This window comes from Bos mutus, chromosome 9, assembly GCF_027580195.1.
Source record: "Bos mutus isolate GX-2022 chromosome 9, NWIPB_WYAK_1.1, whole genome shotgun sequence".
In the NCBI taxonomy this organism is placed as follows: Eukaryota; Metazoa; Chordata; class Mammalia; order Artiodactyla; family Bovidae; genus Bos; species Bos mutus.
The window spans coordinates 87594557-87611632 of NC_091625.1; the positions used below are offsets into that span (position 1 = coordinate 87594557).

At 41.4% G+C, this 17076-nt stretch overlaps 1 protein-coding gene across 5 annotated transcripts in view; it reads left to right on the forward strand.

Annotated features, from left to right (window-relative positions):
* PLEKHG1 (pleckstrin homology and RhoGEF domain containing G1) overlaps positions 1-17076 on the forward strand; it is a 249046-nt gene that overhangs the window by 187379 nt on the left and 44591 nt on the right. For all 5 annotated transcript variants that reach the window (XM_070376861.1, XM_070376859.1, XM_070376858.1 and 2 more), the window contains 2 exons: positions 6582-6651; positions 14761-14807. In XM_070376861.1, coding sequence (XP_070232962.1) covers positions 6582-6651; positions 14761-14807 — 117 coding nt within the window. The remainder of the gene's footprint in view (positions 1-6581; positions 6652-14760; positions 14808-17076) is intronic.

A 17076-nucleotide genomic window follows, 5' to 3' on the forward strand; every position in this document is an offset into this window, starting at 1 on the left:
TCCTTCTATAAAGGGCTTCCCTGTGGTTCAGGTGGTGAAGAATCTGCCTGCAACGCAGGAGACCTGGGTTCAATCCCTGGATTGGGAAGATCCTTTGCAGGAGGGCATGGCAACCCACTCCAGTATTCTTGTCTGGAGAATCCAGATGGACAGAGGAGCCTGGTGGGCTACAGTCCATGGGGTCACTAAGAGTCAGACACAACTGAGCAACTAAGCACATCCTTCCATAAAGGATATTGATAAAATGATCAGAACTATACATTCCAAACAAAAATAATCTTACAAATGGTATGTTTTGTGGAATATTATGGAAGAATGTTTGAAATTGGGTCTGTCCTAAAACCATGTATTGGTAAAAGTTCCTTTCAAAGTACAAGCTTGATCAGTGGATTTCAATGTAGCAGGGTATAGGATTATATGGTTTCAGACCCCAGCAAACCTCTAAGAAACTACCACTTGTTGAGTTTCAGTGTTTTATCAAAGAAAGATATCCATAGAGGCTACTAAAATACTCCTACCTTTTCCGATGATATATTTGTGTGAGGCTGTTGAAATGCTGAGCAGACATGAGCAGCCATCTGTGTTCTATTAAGATAAGCATTAGAGATTTGCAAATTATAAAACAATACTACTCTTCTCACTAAATTTTGTTTTATAAAATCTATTTTTCACAAAAAAGTTACTTGTATTAACTTGTACTATATATATAATTACATAAATTGATCTTTTAAAAATTACATAGCAGCCTTAATTTCTAATAAGTATTGATATAATCCACATAAAGAATGTTTAAAAGGTAAGCAGGTCTTGACACCAAAATGTTTGAGAATCACTGGCTTGAGTAAGGAGCATGCTATGTAAAACTACACTTCTGTGCAGACCTTACGGCTGGATGGTAGTATCTTACCTTCAAAACTAGACTCTTCCTTCATTGGCAGGCAGCTGCTTTAACTGAGCCACCAGGGAAGCCCTACCTTCCAATAAGAAAGAACAAATGAAAATCCCCAGATATTTGGGGTGAACCACTAACATGAATGACAAAAGCCAAAATGATTAAAATGATTGTGGAGCAGAAAGCAAAGAGCAGGAAAGTTAAGTCCAAAATAACAATAGTCATCATTATCACCTCCTTATAAATATGAGAGCACTTTTGCACCCATAAAATAATAATAGAAACATAAGTACCCAAAGAACATGTAAACACACACACACACACTTTGAAGCTGAAGATCAGATAGTAGAGATGAAAAAATTCAATAGAAGCAATAGAAAATAAAAGATGAAATCTGAGAAAACAGAACAATAAACAAGAAGATGAAAAATAGAGAAAAATGAGATAGTCTAGAGTATCTAATCTAATGGAGGGGAGGAAATATTAAAACTGTGATTCAAGAACAGAGGTTCCTTAGCTTTTTGGCCCCAGGATCTGACTTCCTTGGTGGCTCAGATGGTAAAGTATCTGCCTACAATGTGGGAGACCTGGGTTCGAACTCTGGGTTGAGAAGATCCTCTGGAAAAGGAAATGGCAACCCACGCCAGTACTCTTGCCTGGAAAATCCCATGAAAGGAGGAGCCTGGTGAGCTATAGTCTGTGAGGTCGCAAAGAGTAGGACACAACTGAGCGACTAAACTTTCACTTTCAGGATCTATATATGCTTAAAAATTCTAAGTGCCCCAAAAGCTTATTTTATTTATGATTTATGATGTTTCTATCTACCATAATAGAAATTAAAACTGTTGTTGTTGTTCAGTCACTCAGTCGTGTCTGACTCTTTGTGACCCCATGGACTGCGGCATGCCAGGCTTCCCTGTCCTTCACTATCTCTCAGAGCTTGCTCAAACTCATGTCCATTTAGTCAGTGATGCAACCCATCCATCTTGTCCTCTGTCATCCGCTTCTCCTCCCGCCTTCAATCTTTCCCAGCATCAAGGTCTGTTCCAATGAGTAAGCTCTTCATACCAGGTGGCCAAAGTATTGGAGCTTCAGCATCAGTCCTTCCAGTGAATATTCAGGACTGATTTCCTTTAGGATGGACCAGTTGGATCTCCTTGCAGGCCAAGGGACTCTCAAGAGTCTTCTCCAACACCACGGTTCAAAAGCACCAATTCTTTGGCACTCAGACTTCTTTATAGTCCAACTCTCACATCCATACATGACTACTGGTAAAACCATAGCTCTGACTAGACAGACCTTTTTTGGCAAAGTAATGTCTCTGCTTTTTAATATGCTGTCTAATTGATCATACCTTTTCTTCCAAGGATCAAGCATCTTTTAATTTCATGGCTGCAATCACCATATGCAGTGATTTTTCAGCCCAAGAAAATAAAGTCTGTCACTGTTTCCATTGTTTCCCCATCTTTTTGCCATGAAGTGATAGGACCAGATGCCATGATCTTAGTTTTCTGAATGTTGAGTTTTAGCCTGCTTTTTCACTCTCCTCTTTCACCTTCATCAAGAAGTTCTTATATTAAAACTGAGAAGTTATTAAAATATTAATGTGTTCAATAATAATAAATTCACAGATTTCTAGAAAAGCTTACTACTCTTCCCATTAACATTTTTTGCATGTTGGAATTGTTTTACATTACTGTTTGACTTACTGGAAGACAGCTGGATTCTCATATCTGCTTCTGCTTTCCATCTGTGATATCACAGGTCATGTAGCCTCTCGAAAGGCCACTGTACTCTCATGAGAGAATGAGGATAAAAAATCTGATAGAGTCAAGTATTTTATAAAATATATTGACCTTTTGGACTTCCTGAAGGGATCGTAAGAACCCAGGGAGCATTTTGAGAACTGATGATCAAGTTCAGTTCAGTTCAGTCAGTCGTGTCAGACTCTTTGCGACCCCATGAATTGCAGCACACCAGGCCTCCCTGTCCATCACCAACTCCCGGAGTTTACCCAAACTCATGTACATTGAGTTGGTGATGCCATCCAGCCATCTCATCCTCTGTCGTGCCCTTCTCCTCCTGCCCCCAATCCCTCCCAGCATCAGAGTCTTTTCCAATGATTCAACTCTTCACATCAGGTAGCCAAAGTATTGGAGTTTCAGCTTTAGTGTCAGTCCTTCCAAAGAACACCCAGGACTGATCTCCTTTAGGATGGACTGGTTGGATCTCTTGCAGTCCAAGGGACTCTCAAGAATCTTCTCCAACACCATAGTTCAAAAGTATCAATTCTTTGGGACTCAGCTTTCTTCACAGTCCAACTCTCACATCTATACATGACTACTGGAAAAACCATAGCCTTGACTAGATGGACCTTTGTTGGCAAAGTCATGTCTCTGCTTTTCAATATGCTATCTAGGTTGGTCATAACTTTCCTTCCAAGGAGTAAGAGTCTTTTAATTTTATGGCTGCAATCACCATCTGCAGTGATTTTGGAGCCCCCCAAAAAATAAAGTCTGACACTGTTTCCACTGTTTCCCCATCTATTTCACATGAAGTGATGGGACCGGATGCCATGATCTTCGTTTTCTGAATGTTGAGTTTTAAGCCAGCTTTTTCACTCTCCTCCTTCACCTTCATCAATAGGCTTCTCAGTTCCTCTTCACTTTCTGCCATAAGGGTGGTGTCATCTGCATATCTGAGGTGATTGGTATTTCTCTTGGCAATCTTGATTCCAGCTTGTTGTTCTTCCAGCCCAGCGTTTCTCATGATGTACTCTGCATAGAAGTTAAATAAACAGGGTGACAATATACAGCCTTGATGTACTCCTTTTCCTATTTGGAACCAGTCTGTTGTTCCATGTCCAGTTCCAACTGTTGCTTCCTGACCTGCATACAGGTTTCTCAAGAGGCAGGTCAGGTGGCCTGGTATTCCCATCTCTTTCAGAATTTTCCACAGTTTGTTGTGATCCACACAGTCAAAGGCTTTGGCATAGTCAATAAAGCAGAAGTAGATGTTTTTCTGGAACTCTCTTGCTTTTTCCATGATCCAGAGGATGTTGGCAATTTGATCTCTGGTTCCTCTGCCTTTTCTAAAACCAGCTTGAACATCTGGAAGTTCACAGTTCACATATTGCTGAAGCCTGGCTTGGAGAATTTTGAGCATTACTTTACTAGCATGTGAGATGAGTGCAATTGTGCGGTAGTTTGAGCATTCTTTGGCATTGTCTTTCTTTGGGATTGGAATGAAAACTGACCTTTTCCAGTCCTGTGGCCACTGCTGAGTTTTCCAAATTTGCTGGCATATTGAGTGCAGCACTTTCACAGCATCATCTTTCAGGATTTGAAATAGCTCAACTGGAACTCCATCACCTCCACTAGCTTTGTTCATAGTGATGCTTTCTAAGGCCCACTTGACTTCACATTCCAGGATGTCTGGCTCTAGGTGAGTGATCACACCATCATGATTATCTGGGTCGTGAAGGTCTTTTTTGTACAGTTCTTCTGTGTATTCTTGCCACCTCTTCTTAATATCTTCTGCTTCTGTTAGGTCCATACCATTTCTGTCCTTTATTGTGCCCATCTTTGCTTGAAGTGTTCCCTTGGTATCTCTAATTTTCTTGAAGAGATCTCTAGTCTTTCCCATTCTGTTGTTTTCCTCTATTTCTTTGCATTGATCGCTGAGGAAGGCTTTCTTATCTCTTTTTGCTATTCTTTGGAACTCTGCATTCAGATGCTTATATCTTTCCCTTTCTCCTTTGCTTTTCGCTTCTCTTCTTTTCACAGCTATTTGTAAGGCCTCCCCAGACAGCCATTTTGCTTTTTTGCATTTCTTTTCCATGGGGATGGTCTTGATCCCTGTCTCCTGTACAATGTCACGAACCTCATTCCATAGCTCATCAGGCACTCTATCTATCAGATCTAGGCCCTTAAATCTATTTCTCACTTCCACTGTACAATCATAAGGGATTTGATTTAGGTCATACCTGAATGGTCTAGTGGTTTTCCCTACTTTCTTCAATTTCAGTCTGAATTTGGCAATAAGGAGTTCATGATCTGAGCCACAGTCAGCTCCTGGTCTTGTTTTTATTGACTGTATAGAGCTTCTCTATCTTTGGCTGCAAAGAATGTAATCAGTCTGATTTCGGTGTTGACCATCTGGTAATGTCCATATGTAGAGTCTTCTCTTGTGTTGTTGGAAGAGGGTGTTTGCTGTGACCAGTGCATTTTCTTGGCAAAACTCTATTCGTCTTTGCCCTGCTTCATTTCGTATTCCAAGGCCAAATTTGCCTGTTACTCCAGGTGTTTCTTGACTTCCTACTTTTGCATTCTAGTCCCCTATAATGAAAAGGACATCTTTTTGGGGTGTTAGTTCTAAAAGGTCTTGTAGGTCTTCATAGAACCGTTCAACTTCAGCTTCTTCAGCGTTACTGGTTGGGGCATAGACTTGGATTACTGTGATATTGAATGGTTTGCGTTGGAAACAAACGGAGATCATTCTGTCGTTTTTGAGATTGCATCCAAGTACTGCATTTCAAACTCTTTTGTTGACCATGATGGCTACTCCATTTCTTCTGAGGGATTCCTGCCCGCAGTAGTAGATATAATGGTCATCTGAGTTAAATTCACCCATTCCAGTCCATTTGAGTTCGCTGATTCCTAGAATGTCGACATCCACTCTCGTCATCTCCTGTTTGACCACTTCCAATTTGCCTTGATTCATGGACCTGACATTCCAGGTTCCTATGCAATATTGCTCTTTACAGCATCAGACCTTGCTTCTATCACCAGTCACATCCACAACTGGGTATTGGTTTTGCTTTGGCTCCATCCCTTCATTCTTTCTGGAGTTATTTCTCCACTGATCTCCAGTAGCATATTGGGCACCTACTGACCTGGAGAGTTCCTCTTTCAGTATCCCATCATTTTGCCTTTTCATACTGTTCATGGGGTTCTCAAAACAAGAATACTGAAGTTGTTTGCCATTCCCTTCTCCAGTGGACCACATTCTGTCAGACTCTTCACCATGACCTGCCCGTCTTGGGTGGCCCCACAGGCATGGCTTAGTTTCATTGAGGGCATCAGAGGACAGACACACTGAAACCATACTCACAGAAAACTAGTCATTCAGTTAGTTACTTAATGAATCATTAAAAATAAATAATATAGATTTTCATCTGAGGAAAGAGATTTCCTCCCCTGGCATATTTTCCTTTAGAGCACTATCTCTGTTTATAATTTTCTGTTTATCAGTGTGATTTTTCACTGCATGTCTGACTCTTCAGTGGATTCCAAGCTCCAAGAGACCATAATCTCACTTGGCTCATTGGTGTATTTGTTCTTAGTGCTTTGTATGCTGTCTGGTACCTGGAAAGCTATGAGATGAATAAGTAAGTGTGTGTGAACATGTGTGCAGATTTTAACAAATGTCAGGCAGACTGAAATGTTGAGTAGGACCTATCTCTGAGTGGGAAGTTGCAGGTCAGACCTATGTTTACCCCTCTGGTCCTCCATGACCTCAGGCAAGCCACTTATCTAAGCCTTGGATGTAATGATAAGACCTCAGATATCCAATTAAATGGTTCCTTATATGCCATGTAAATGTTTAAACTTCTAAGTTATTTAAAATATCCTCAACCCTCAGACCACAGCCTAATACGTTCTTTTTTTTTTTTCCTCTTTTTTTTTAGTGAACTTCTGCAAGAGTTGGAAAACTGTGAAAATGATCCTGTGGCCATAGCAGAGTGCTTTGTGTCCAAGGTAAGCAGGGTTCATCTCTCTGAGCCAACCAAGACAGAGACAGAGACACACTGTTTTCATTGTAAAGTTAAGATGACCGATGTGTTCCATACTGGATGAAGTTCACCACTAATCTGTCTCACTCTGAGGGTTTTTTCTTCCCACTAGCCAGGGGAAAAAAAATTCAGTTCCCAGTAAGTTGTGTGTGTAATTGTGTAGTCACTTCAGTTGTGTCCAACTCTTTGCAATCCCGTGGACCGTAGGCCCCCAGGCTCTTCTGTCCATGGGATTCTCCAGGCAAGAATACTGGAGTGGATTTCCATTCCCTTCTCTAGAGGATCTTCCCGAGCCAGGGATGGAACCCACATCTCTTACGTCTCCTGCATTGGCAGGCGGGTTCTTTACCACTAGAGCCACCTGGGAAACCCAATAACTTAGCAGTTGTTTTAGAAATTGTGTAATAAATAAGTGATGCTACATATCTGTCCTAAGAAAGACTTTAAACTTGGGAAGAGGAGAGTCCAGAATAGAAGAATGTTAGAAAAATATGTACATATAAAATATGACTAGATCAGTTATAAAAATCTGTAAGAATAGAAATACTTTACATATATATAAATATATGTATTTAATATACTGCCATATACATATGTATGTATACATAGTTAGATATATATAGATAAACAATATATACATATATATGGCACTAGCTTACTCATTTAGTGGAAAAACAGACCAGAATTATCTCCTGCCTCTTAAATATGCCCTTTAATTCTCCTACTTTCTTCTTAAGTCTCACTGATGGCTTAGAAAAAATGCAAGGAGAGGATTTGAATTTTAGAGCTTAAATGACAGTCAGTTTATATTCTGTACCCAGGTAAGAGAATTCTGAAACATATAAGGGAATCCTTTACAACATTACTTTCTTGATGTCCTACTGTAAATAGAATCTTATCTTACATTTCTCTAAAAATTCAGCAGCTTTTGTTTGGAAAACCTCTAGCAGAAATTGTCTTTCCAGCAAAACTTCATGTGATTTTTACAGTTGTGGTTTCAAATGTACAAAGGTTGATGCAAAGTTCATGATGGCACTTTTGGGTCAACTGAGAGTTAGCACCTCATTTAGAGTCTCGGAGGCCAGTGTGAACTTGGAGAGGTCCTCCCAGCCTGACCGGGTTCCGGGGTTATTCCACAAGGTTATTTCTGATGATCCAGTGGTTTTGAATCCAAACATAACACTCTTGGTTCTACTCAAGTGGGGCTCCTTAAAGGCCATTGACGGACTTATATATAAAACACTCCTGACTTTGTGGGTGGCAGTGTATGTGTTAACATGCAAAATGTTTGTGCATACACGCTTACACACACAATTCTTCTCACAAGTGGCCTGTGTCACAGTGAAGGGTAAGAATTTGGAAAAGAGAAGGAAAATGAAAGAGGGAGAAATGGGCAAAAGATAACGCTGAGTATATCAAAGAAACTGTGTTAGAATAACCACAGTGAATAAACAACAAGAAGCTTTCGGAAACATCGGGGCTTTTCTGGTAACTATAATCACAAGTTGATTAAAGACGGTCCAGCATATGCTTAGCTCTGGCTCAATTATTCACATAAAAGTTTGTTTATGCGCCAGGTTGCCAACTCCCAAATCTGATTTCTTGTTGCGATATTGCCAAGTTTAATTGGAAGACTGATTGCAGCACTCCACACTCCTGTGTGTGAGCAGGGAATAGTGAGGGGGTGTGTGTGGGTCTGGCACAGCCTGCTTCTCACTCAGCACCCTGAAATTTAGAAGATGTTACACTTTGTGAAACATAAGCAGCTGCTCACCTCTGGGGAGGAGTGGAAAATTGCTTTAATTGAAGGGCCGTTAATGAAAGAGGTGAAGCTGGCAGTTGCCGTCTGCTTTTATCTGAGTCACTGGGGCTTACATGGAGAGTCAACTTTGACCTTGCTTTTGTGTATGGCTAGGCGACAGAAATCCCTCCCGACAAGAGGAGAACACAGCCCTTCTTACCTGCTGCCCAGAAAAGAACAACAAAGCGCTGCAGAAGCCACTCTCAGGAGGGGTGAAAGTCCCCACCAGGCAGGCTGGGCTCTCGCCCACCAAGCGCTCGCCTGCTCTTAGGGCTCTGGAAACACCTGGAACGGGTTTCCGCGGTTTCCTGCCTTCACCTCCACTCTCATTTCCGTCACTTAGCTTGACTGTCAGCCAGGCTGACCCTGGGTGACATTTAGGAGGGAAGTTTGTCTTCGGAGGCCCAACTTCCCTTAACTGCCTCCTTTCACCTGATGCGTGGCCCCCTCCTCATTGGAGCCTGTCTCCTTTCAGTGCCCAGGCCTGTGTGTGTGCACACACACATGCACACACACACATATGCACACATACACACACACACACACACACGAGCCACTTGTTTAAATTATCCTCAGGAAACTGCTGGTATCAGATAATAGGTATGATTGGAGTCTATTCAAGTCAATGTCGTGGGCTTCCCGAATGGCGCTAGGGATAAAGAACCCCCTACCAATGCAGGAGACATAGGAGACACAGGTTCGACCCCTAGGTCCGGGAGATCCCCTGGAGGAGGGTATGGCAACCCACTCCAGTATTCTTGCCTGCAGAATCCCATGGACAGAGGAGCCCGGTGGGCTATAGTCCATGGGGTCACAAAGAGTCAGACATGCCTGAACGACTTAGCATGCACACACACGAATCAGTGTCTCCTTACAGAGTAAGCCTTTCTCAGTAGTGTCCTGTGAAAACTGCTCAGTCATCAGTGAGTGTGTGTGTGTGTGTGTGTGTGTGTGTGTGTGAAAAGTAGAGGGAGGGAGAAAGATGGAGTGGGGAGACATTAACATTATGGCAGAAGAAACCCTAAAGTCATACAGATTTCTGTTCTCTGATTATTCACTCAGGAAACGTTCAAACACCCTTTGTGTTCAGTTGGCCCTGATGGCTATATTTTGGTTCTTTCATAATTCAATGTCTTATTTTGACATCATCACTAATTGCAACTTGAAAGTGTTAAACAACCAGAAAAAGATATCTGGTTTTATATAATTTTCTCTCATTGCCTTCTTTCTCCCTAAATACTTCTGAAAAGGATTTGAGTGCATATATCATATCATAAGAAATAGTTATTCAGGGATTAACTAAGTAGGAGTTATTGACTTTTGTGTAAAGCCATTATTTAACTGTCCACAGGGCTTATAAATTCAAGATCAAATATGCATTTGGTTCTATATTAAGAATATATAAGTGATTTAAATTGAAACTGCCTAATTTAAGACAGAAGCAGAGCCATGATGTCACAGAATGCCCCAAAACTCAGTTGTGCAGAAAAGCCTTGAGGTGCTTTTAGGGTAGCTCATGTAGATGATGTAATTTAGAATGTTTCTATTGAGGCCATTGTGTTTGGTATTTCATATGATGCTAAGTTTAAGGAAATCAGCCAAATAGCTGTTCAACCCCATACTGAGTGCGGCAGGAGGCAGGAACAAAGCAAGAAAGTGTGAGAGTGTGAGTACACCCAGAGAAGGGCTCCAGGGACTTCCCTGGTGGCCCAGTGGTTAAGACTCCGCACTCTGTGCATCCATGGTGGGGGAATACAGCTCAATCCCAGACCAAAGGATAGAAAGAGAGGGGGACACTCCAGTCTGATGTTCATTTCCTAGAAGACCTTGGGCAAGGCACTGTGCCTGCCTTATCCTGGGGAAAGTGGAACACTCCAGTGCCTTCAGGAGCTAAGCTGATGAACACAGCGCGTGAATGGGCCCAGGCAGAGGCCAGAGTGTCAAGGTACTTGTGTCTTGGGGACAGAAGTGTTATGTGAAACTGTAGGCCTAGGGCCTGTGGATCTAATACTTTTTTAAGAGAAGCCAGAAATAAAAAATTTTTATCTTCTAATTTTTAGAATTTGGCAACTTAGTCTTTTTTTAATATTATGCTTAAAACTTTGGCAGCATACTATGTTGGCAAGGCCATGGGGAAACAGACACTCCTTTAATTGTGGGAAAACAAAGTAGACCCTGTGGAGGGGAATTTGGCTATGTCTAGGAAAAGTACATCTGAATTCACCCTTCATTCCAGCAATCCTACTTCCAGAAATCTGTTCTAAAGATATAGTGACAAAATCTCAACAAAGGTGATGTTTTACTTTATAGTACTAATTGTTACAATTTATAAATCTATATAAGGTACACGCATGCATGTGTGTGTGCTCAATTGTGTCTCACTCTTTGCAACCCCATGGACTGTAGCCCACCAGGCTGCTCTGTCAATGGGATTTTTCAGGCAAGAATACTGGAGTGGGTCGCCATTTCCTTCTCCAGGCGACCTTCCTGACCCAGGGTCAAACCTGCATCTCCTGCATTGGCAGGCGGATTCTTTACCGCTGAGCCACCTATAGAAATATGCAATACATGGAAACAGCCCAAATGTTCATGAACAAAACCTGGTTGAATAAACTGTGGCATATCCACATAATAAAGTAGTACAAAGCAGTAAAAGCAAATAAAGAATATTGCTATATACTCCTAGAAAGGGGATGGGGTGGGGAGTCTAGCACTGTGGTTCTCAGAGTGTGGTCTCTGGACCACATCATATAGGAACTTGTTAGAAAGCAGATTCTCAGGCCCTACCCAGACCTACCAAATCAGAAACTCTGGAGGGTGCAACACAATAATCTGTGTTTTAATAAGCCCTCAAGGTAATTCTAATGCTCAAGTTTGAGAATCACTGACATAACTCGCTTTTATTTATCTAGAAATGGGGAAGGTTATACTTATATTTCAATGTGTATGTTTAAAAAAAATTTAAAAAGATAAACTGTAAGATTAGAAGTTGGTTCCTGAGGGGAAAGACAGGGAATGGACTAGAATGAGAAAGCATAGAAACCAGACTTCTCTAATTGTGCATTTCTTTGGAGAGTTGACTTTGAAACCACGTATTTATTTTACATAATTATAAGACAAAGTTAAAGTTTAAAACAGCCTTCAAAAAATGAAAGCAGATTGAAACAATGAACCTAACTGTGAATCCAGTTTGTAGCCTGACCAGGCAGAGGAAATGTCAATCAATTAAAAAATATGCTATGGGCAAAATACAGCAAATACATCCTTAACCGTTTTCAGTAATTATATCATATATGAAGGTTTCAGTATTGTTATTCCAAAATTGTGTGTATTGTGGGATAAAGCAAATGAATATTCACAGCTGTGTCATTGAGAACTGGAATTGGCAAGAGAAAGAAAATACAGATTAAGAATGAGGCTAATTAGAAACACTCTAGTCCTGAATCTGAATTGCAAGAATTAGCATGAACTAAGCATGTGTTTTTGGAAAAGGCAATGGCACCCCACTCCAGTACTCTTGCCTGGAAAATCCCATGGATGGAGGAGCCTGGTGGGCTACAGTCCATGGGGTCGCGAAGAGTCGGACACAACTGAACAACTTCACTTTCACTTTTCACTTTCCTGCACTGGAGAAGGAAATGGCAACCCACTCCAGTATGCTTGCCTGGAGAATCCCAGGGACGGGAGCCTGGTGGGCCACCATCTTTGGGGTCGCATAGAGTCGGACATGACTGACGTGACTTAGCAGCAGCAGCAGCAACAGCAGCAGCCAGTACTCTTGCCTGGAAAATCTGAATTGCAAGAATTAGCATGAACTAAGCATGTGTTTTTGGAAAAGGCAATGACAACCCACTCCAGTATTCTTGCCTGGAGAATCCCAGGGACAGGGGAGCCTGGTGGGCTGCCGTCTATGGGGTCTCACAGAGTCAGACACAACTGAAGTGACTTAGCAGCAGCAGCCGCAGCAAGCATGTGTTTTAGCTTTAGAAACACCATATTTCTAGCTCTGTCCACTGAGAAGGCCTAGAAATAATAATTAACCTGGTAGCAAGAGCATCGCTAACGCTCAGATTGTGGTTTCCACATACTGTTGCCTACGTGAAGGAATCCGGGCTCCATGGAGAACAAGTGTGGGAGGGAAATGTGCAAAAGGATCTGAAACATCTTGTCACCCCAGAAAGCAAGGAGCTACTGGAGGCTGTAAGTCAGGTCACAGATACTCAAGAAGAGGCTCCTGTTGGCCAAAGATGGGATCGTTTGAGCATCAATAAAAAGATAGCTAACTAAAGACAACTGAAAGTCATGAAATATGTTTATATTCATGAAATCCACAGTGATGTTAAAAAACTCAAGTCCTTTCAGGATGTTAGAGCGCCGATGCATTATTTTGAAAATTAAGGAAAGGAATCAAGCATTTATTTATCCTGTCTTTCCCATACAAACCACAAACTGCAGGGTAACTAATCTAAGGCAGTTCCTTTCCTGGAAAAAAATCTGGCTAATAAATGAAGAAAGAATAGTAGAATTGGAAATATCGCCATTTTGCAGCCCTTCATGAATTAAAAGGCCTAAGCAGTAATTACCAATGATTATTAACATCATAGAAAGAAACAACCAGCTCCTATGCCTCTCAATTTAAGCACAATCCAGTCTATGATGTACTTGGGCCAAATTATGGAACCTAAATCCAGTCAAGCCTCTTCTAAACCACAAGGAGCATGGAAGACAGAGGAATATAGTAAAGAAAGCCTTAGGGACGTGATCAGCAAAACTGAGACTGCAGGAGACCACAGGACAAATCATCTGGCTCCTTCAACTTAATTGCAGGGGGGAAATAAGGGGGAATTTATAGATTAGAAGGGACTTAGATATCAGTATCAAGTTGCTGTGTGTGGATGTTGTTTGTAATACAGAACAAACAGCAAACTATAATTTTTAAAAAGAAAAAATAGGAATAGTGATAATCAACCCTCGTGATATTACAGAATTATTTATTTACATTTTATTGAAGTAAAGTTGGTTTATAATGTCTTTAATTTCTGCTATATGGCAAAGTGACTCAGTTTTTTTATACATATATATATATTTCTTTCCATGTTCTTTTCCATTATGGTTCATCACAGGATACTGAATATAATCCCCTATGCTATACAGTAGATATATACTACTATATATATTGCTGTTCATCCATCCTATATGTATAATAGTTTGCATCTGCTAATCCCAACCTCCCAGTCCTTCCCATGGAATTATTTAAAGATGATAATAGCATTGTGGTGATGTTTCCTTTTAAAGTCCTCATGTTAAAGATATAAACTAAAGTATTTACAAGTAAGTGAAATGATATTATGTCTAGAATTTGTTGATGAGGGAACCTGGAATCAATTTGTTGATAAGGGAACCATAGCAAAAGGCAAGAAGCCCCCATTAGTTAGCCAAACATTTAATGCATTTGAGGCATTGCTGCTGTGCTAGATGTACAGATGAGTAGACTTGGATCCTGCTCTCAAATAATTTTCAGCTTCATAGGAGAGAGGGGCATTCATTAGTTCAAAAAACATTATGTGCCAGGCAAGCACTCTATGGCCCCTCTCCTGCAGGAACTCACGGTGTAGAGTGGCAGACAGATGCACAAAAAATGTCATGCTCATTTGGCAAATGCTGTAAGATAAGTTGGTACTGAGTGTTGTGGGACCCTAAAGTAGGAGCAATTGGCTCAGTCCAAGAACTCAAGAAAGTCCCCTGAGAGGAAATAAAGCCTCAGTTCAATGTCAAAAGGTGCCTAATGGCTATCCAGTGAAAAAGGTGGGAGAGACCATGGATGGAGGAAGCTGCACACACAGGGCCTGAAAGTATTCTCTTGCACATACTTCCAACATGTTCTGACCACATAATATTTAAATTATCTGCTTATATTTCTCTCTCACCCTGCAAATGCCCCAGAGGACCATGAACACCTAGGAACAAAAACCCTGTTATCTTCCTCTTCCTATTTGCCTTCAGATTCATCTAACATAGCAGATGCTCAATAAGTATTTAATGATCTCAAATGAGTCCAAGTGCATGTGGATTCTAGGTATAAACGAAGGTAGTTAAAATGGCACGAATGGATTGCCACAGGGACTCAGAAGACAGGCCAAGATGGTTAGAGAAACAACTTTTAAAACAACACCCTTTAAAGGATGAATGATATATCTTTTGTTTTTCATTGAATGTTCATGGCTCTACTCTTTTTTTTTTTTAGCCTATTACATCTCTCTTGTTTCCTTGCAGAGTGAAGAGTTCCACATTTATACCCAGTATTGCACGAACTATCCAAGGTACGCCTGGTGAATGTGTGGGAATACTTTTGCTTACCTTCATGTTGCTTGAAGTCGGTCAAAGCAGTATATGTGATCAGTGGGCACTATGTGCCTGGCGCTGTGCTGAATACTGTGGGAAAACTGCAGAAATGCCGAGAACGGATCACAGGGGTATCCTGATACTGATCCATTCAGGCCTAGGGACTACCCAGCAGAGCCTGTACAGGGGAAAATTGTGAATGACCTTGAAGGAGGCCAAAAAGATCGTTAGGTGTCCTCCACTGGACTCCTAGAAGTGTTTGGCTAGAAGAAGGCTTACCTATTAACCCTTTTGTATGTGTGCTGTGTTTTGAAGAATGTGGGATGCCCTGCTAATGAGTTTATATAATCTATCTGGGGATAAAATAGGTTATATTTTTGCTATGTAAGTTTTAGAAGCTATGCAAGTTTTATGGAGCTCAGAGAAGGGAATGATCATGATAAGCTTCCTACCTGGACCATCGATTCAGATTCACTTACACCAGAGGTGCTGGCAGGAGGGCCGTTGAAGGAGCAGCCTCAGTGATCATTCAGTAAGGGAATCAGGTCTAAGACCATGACTCACTCTGCTGGAAATCTTTTTTTCTCCAAAGGACATGTATTGAGCACTTATTAATTTCAAGTGCTGCTCTTGATGCTATAAATACAAAATGTGGTTGAATTTCATTTTCCCAGCAATCTAGAGATGTTAAGGGATTAAAGAAAAGAAGAACATACAGACAGCACAGGGCCTGGCCCTGGTAAGTCCTCCAGAAGTGCTTGTTCATCACCATCCCTGTCCCATCCCCACTGCATGGATGAAATCATCAAGCCTTCAGTAGGTTTATTGAATTTACAGGAGTCACACAGCTGACAAGTGAGCGAACCCAGCTGAGATTCAAACCAGCGTTGGTCTGGCCTCAGATCTCATGCTGCTACATCCTTGTAGAATTTCTGAAGCTTTGTGATTCCCTCTGCCCCGTACCTTTCTACTGTCTGTCTGCCCATGACTAGCAGGACCAGCGTTGTTATGTTAGACATGAACCAGGAAGAGAGCTCAGGGTACTTTTATCTACTCTGTAGCCAGTCTTGGTATGGACATGTCCTTAAGGATAAAGTGGGTGCTGGGGTCCACCTCGAAGAGAAGCCAGCAGGCTGAGCCCCTCATGCCACTGTGGTCAGGAAGAGCAAGTGGGTCATTCCTGCCTGGGGGTGGCCCTAGAAAGCCAGTGTGGATTAAAGGATGTGAAGCCAGAGGCTTGGGCTTACCGGTGGCAAAACTCTTTCCATTGGAGGGTTTTTACCTCCTCCTCTAAATACTGGTCTGCATATTGTGCTGTGGTGATGTATTTGGTTGGTGGCCAGGCATGTTTTTCCCAGGTTTCTCTGAAAACAAAATAAAACCCCACATGTATATTAGTACATTTATCCATCTCCTTATCTGTAGACCCACTCACACTTTACACAGTTTCACTAACACAATGCTCTCCTAAAACATTTGTTGCCATCTCTCTGCTAAAGATAATCAGGAGATTGTAGGATGCCCCGACTAAATCTGTGGTCCTTATGCCAAAAGCCAGCATTATACCACACCCTGATGCAGAGAAATCACAGAATCAGGCCTCAACTTCTCCTTGGACCTTCCTCCTGAGAGAAATGGAAAACCTTTCCAACTCTGAAGCAGCAGCAGAGCCCTGGACCCAGTATCGGGAGCCAGATGCTAGAGTGGCTTGTGTGGAGGATTATGTCTGTGTAAATTTCAATATAAACATGTCATTTGAAGAAATATCTTCTGAATATTTAGTTTTGGAGGTTTATATTAAGAAGATTTTTCTAACTTCGTAATAAGAATGGAGAGTGCAAAATGAAAGCAACTTTTATAAACTTGGCTGCTTCAGGGTCGGGGACAGTCATTTGTGCAAGGACATTTTTGAGGGCCTGTCCTTCATGGAGCACAAGTCCACATTCAGTGTACACTGGCAGGAGATAGGAACTAATATCCCTTGCCTTCAAGCAGTTCATTTTCTTTTGAGGGTCAGAACTGAACCAAATGCAATAGTGAAACAGCCATCAGGAAAGATCAAATCAGTGAATATAAGTCAACGCAGAACCACCTCAATCATGTGTAACAGAGGCTAAAGATGCATGAGATAAAGGAGGAGAAGTCAGGACAGTTTCCTGGAGGAAGTGTTTTGTATTTTGGATCTGACTTTAAAGAAGGAAAGAAACATGTTAGCAGGGAGATGCTCCCAGGCCCTCTCAGTGAAGT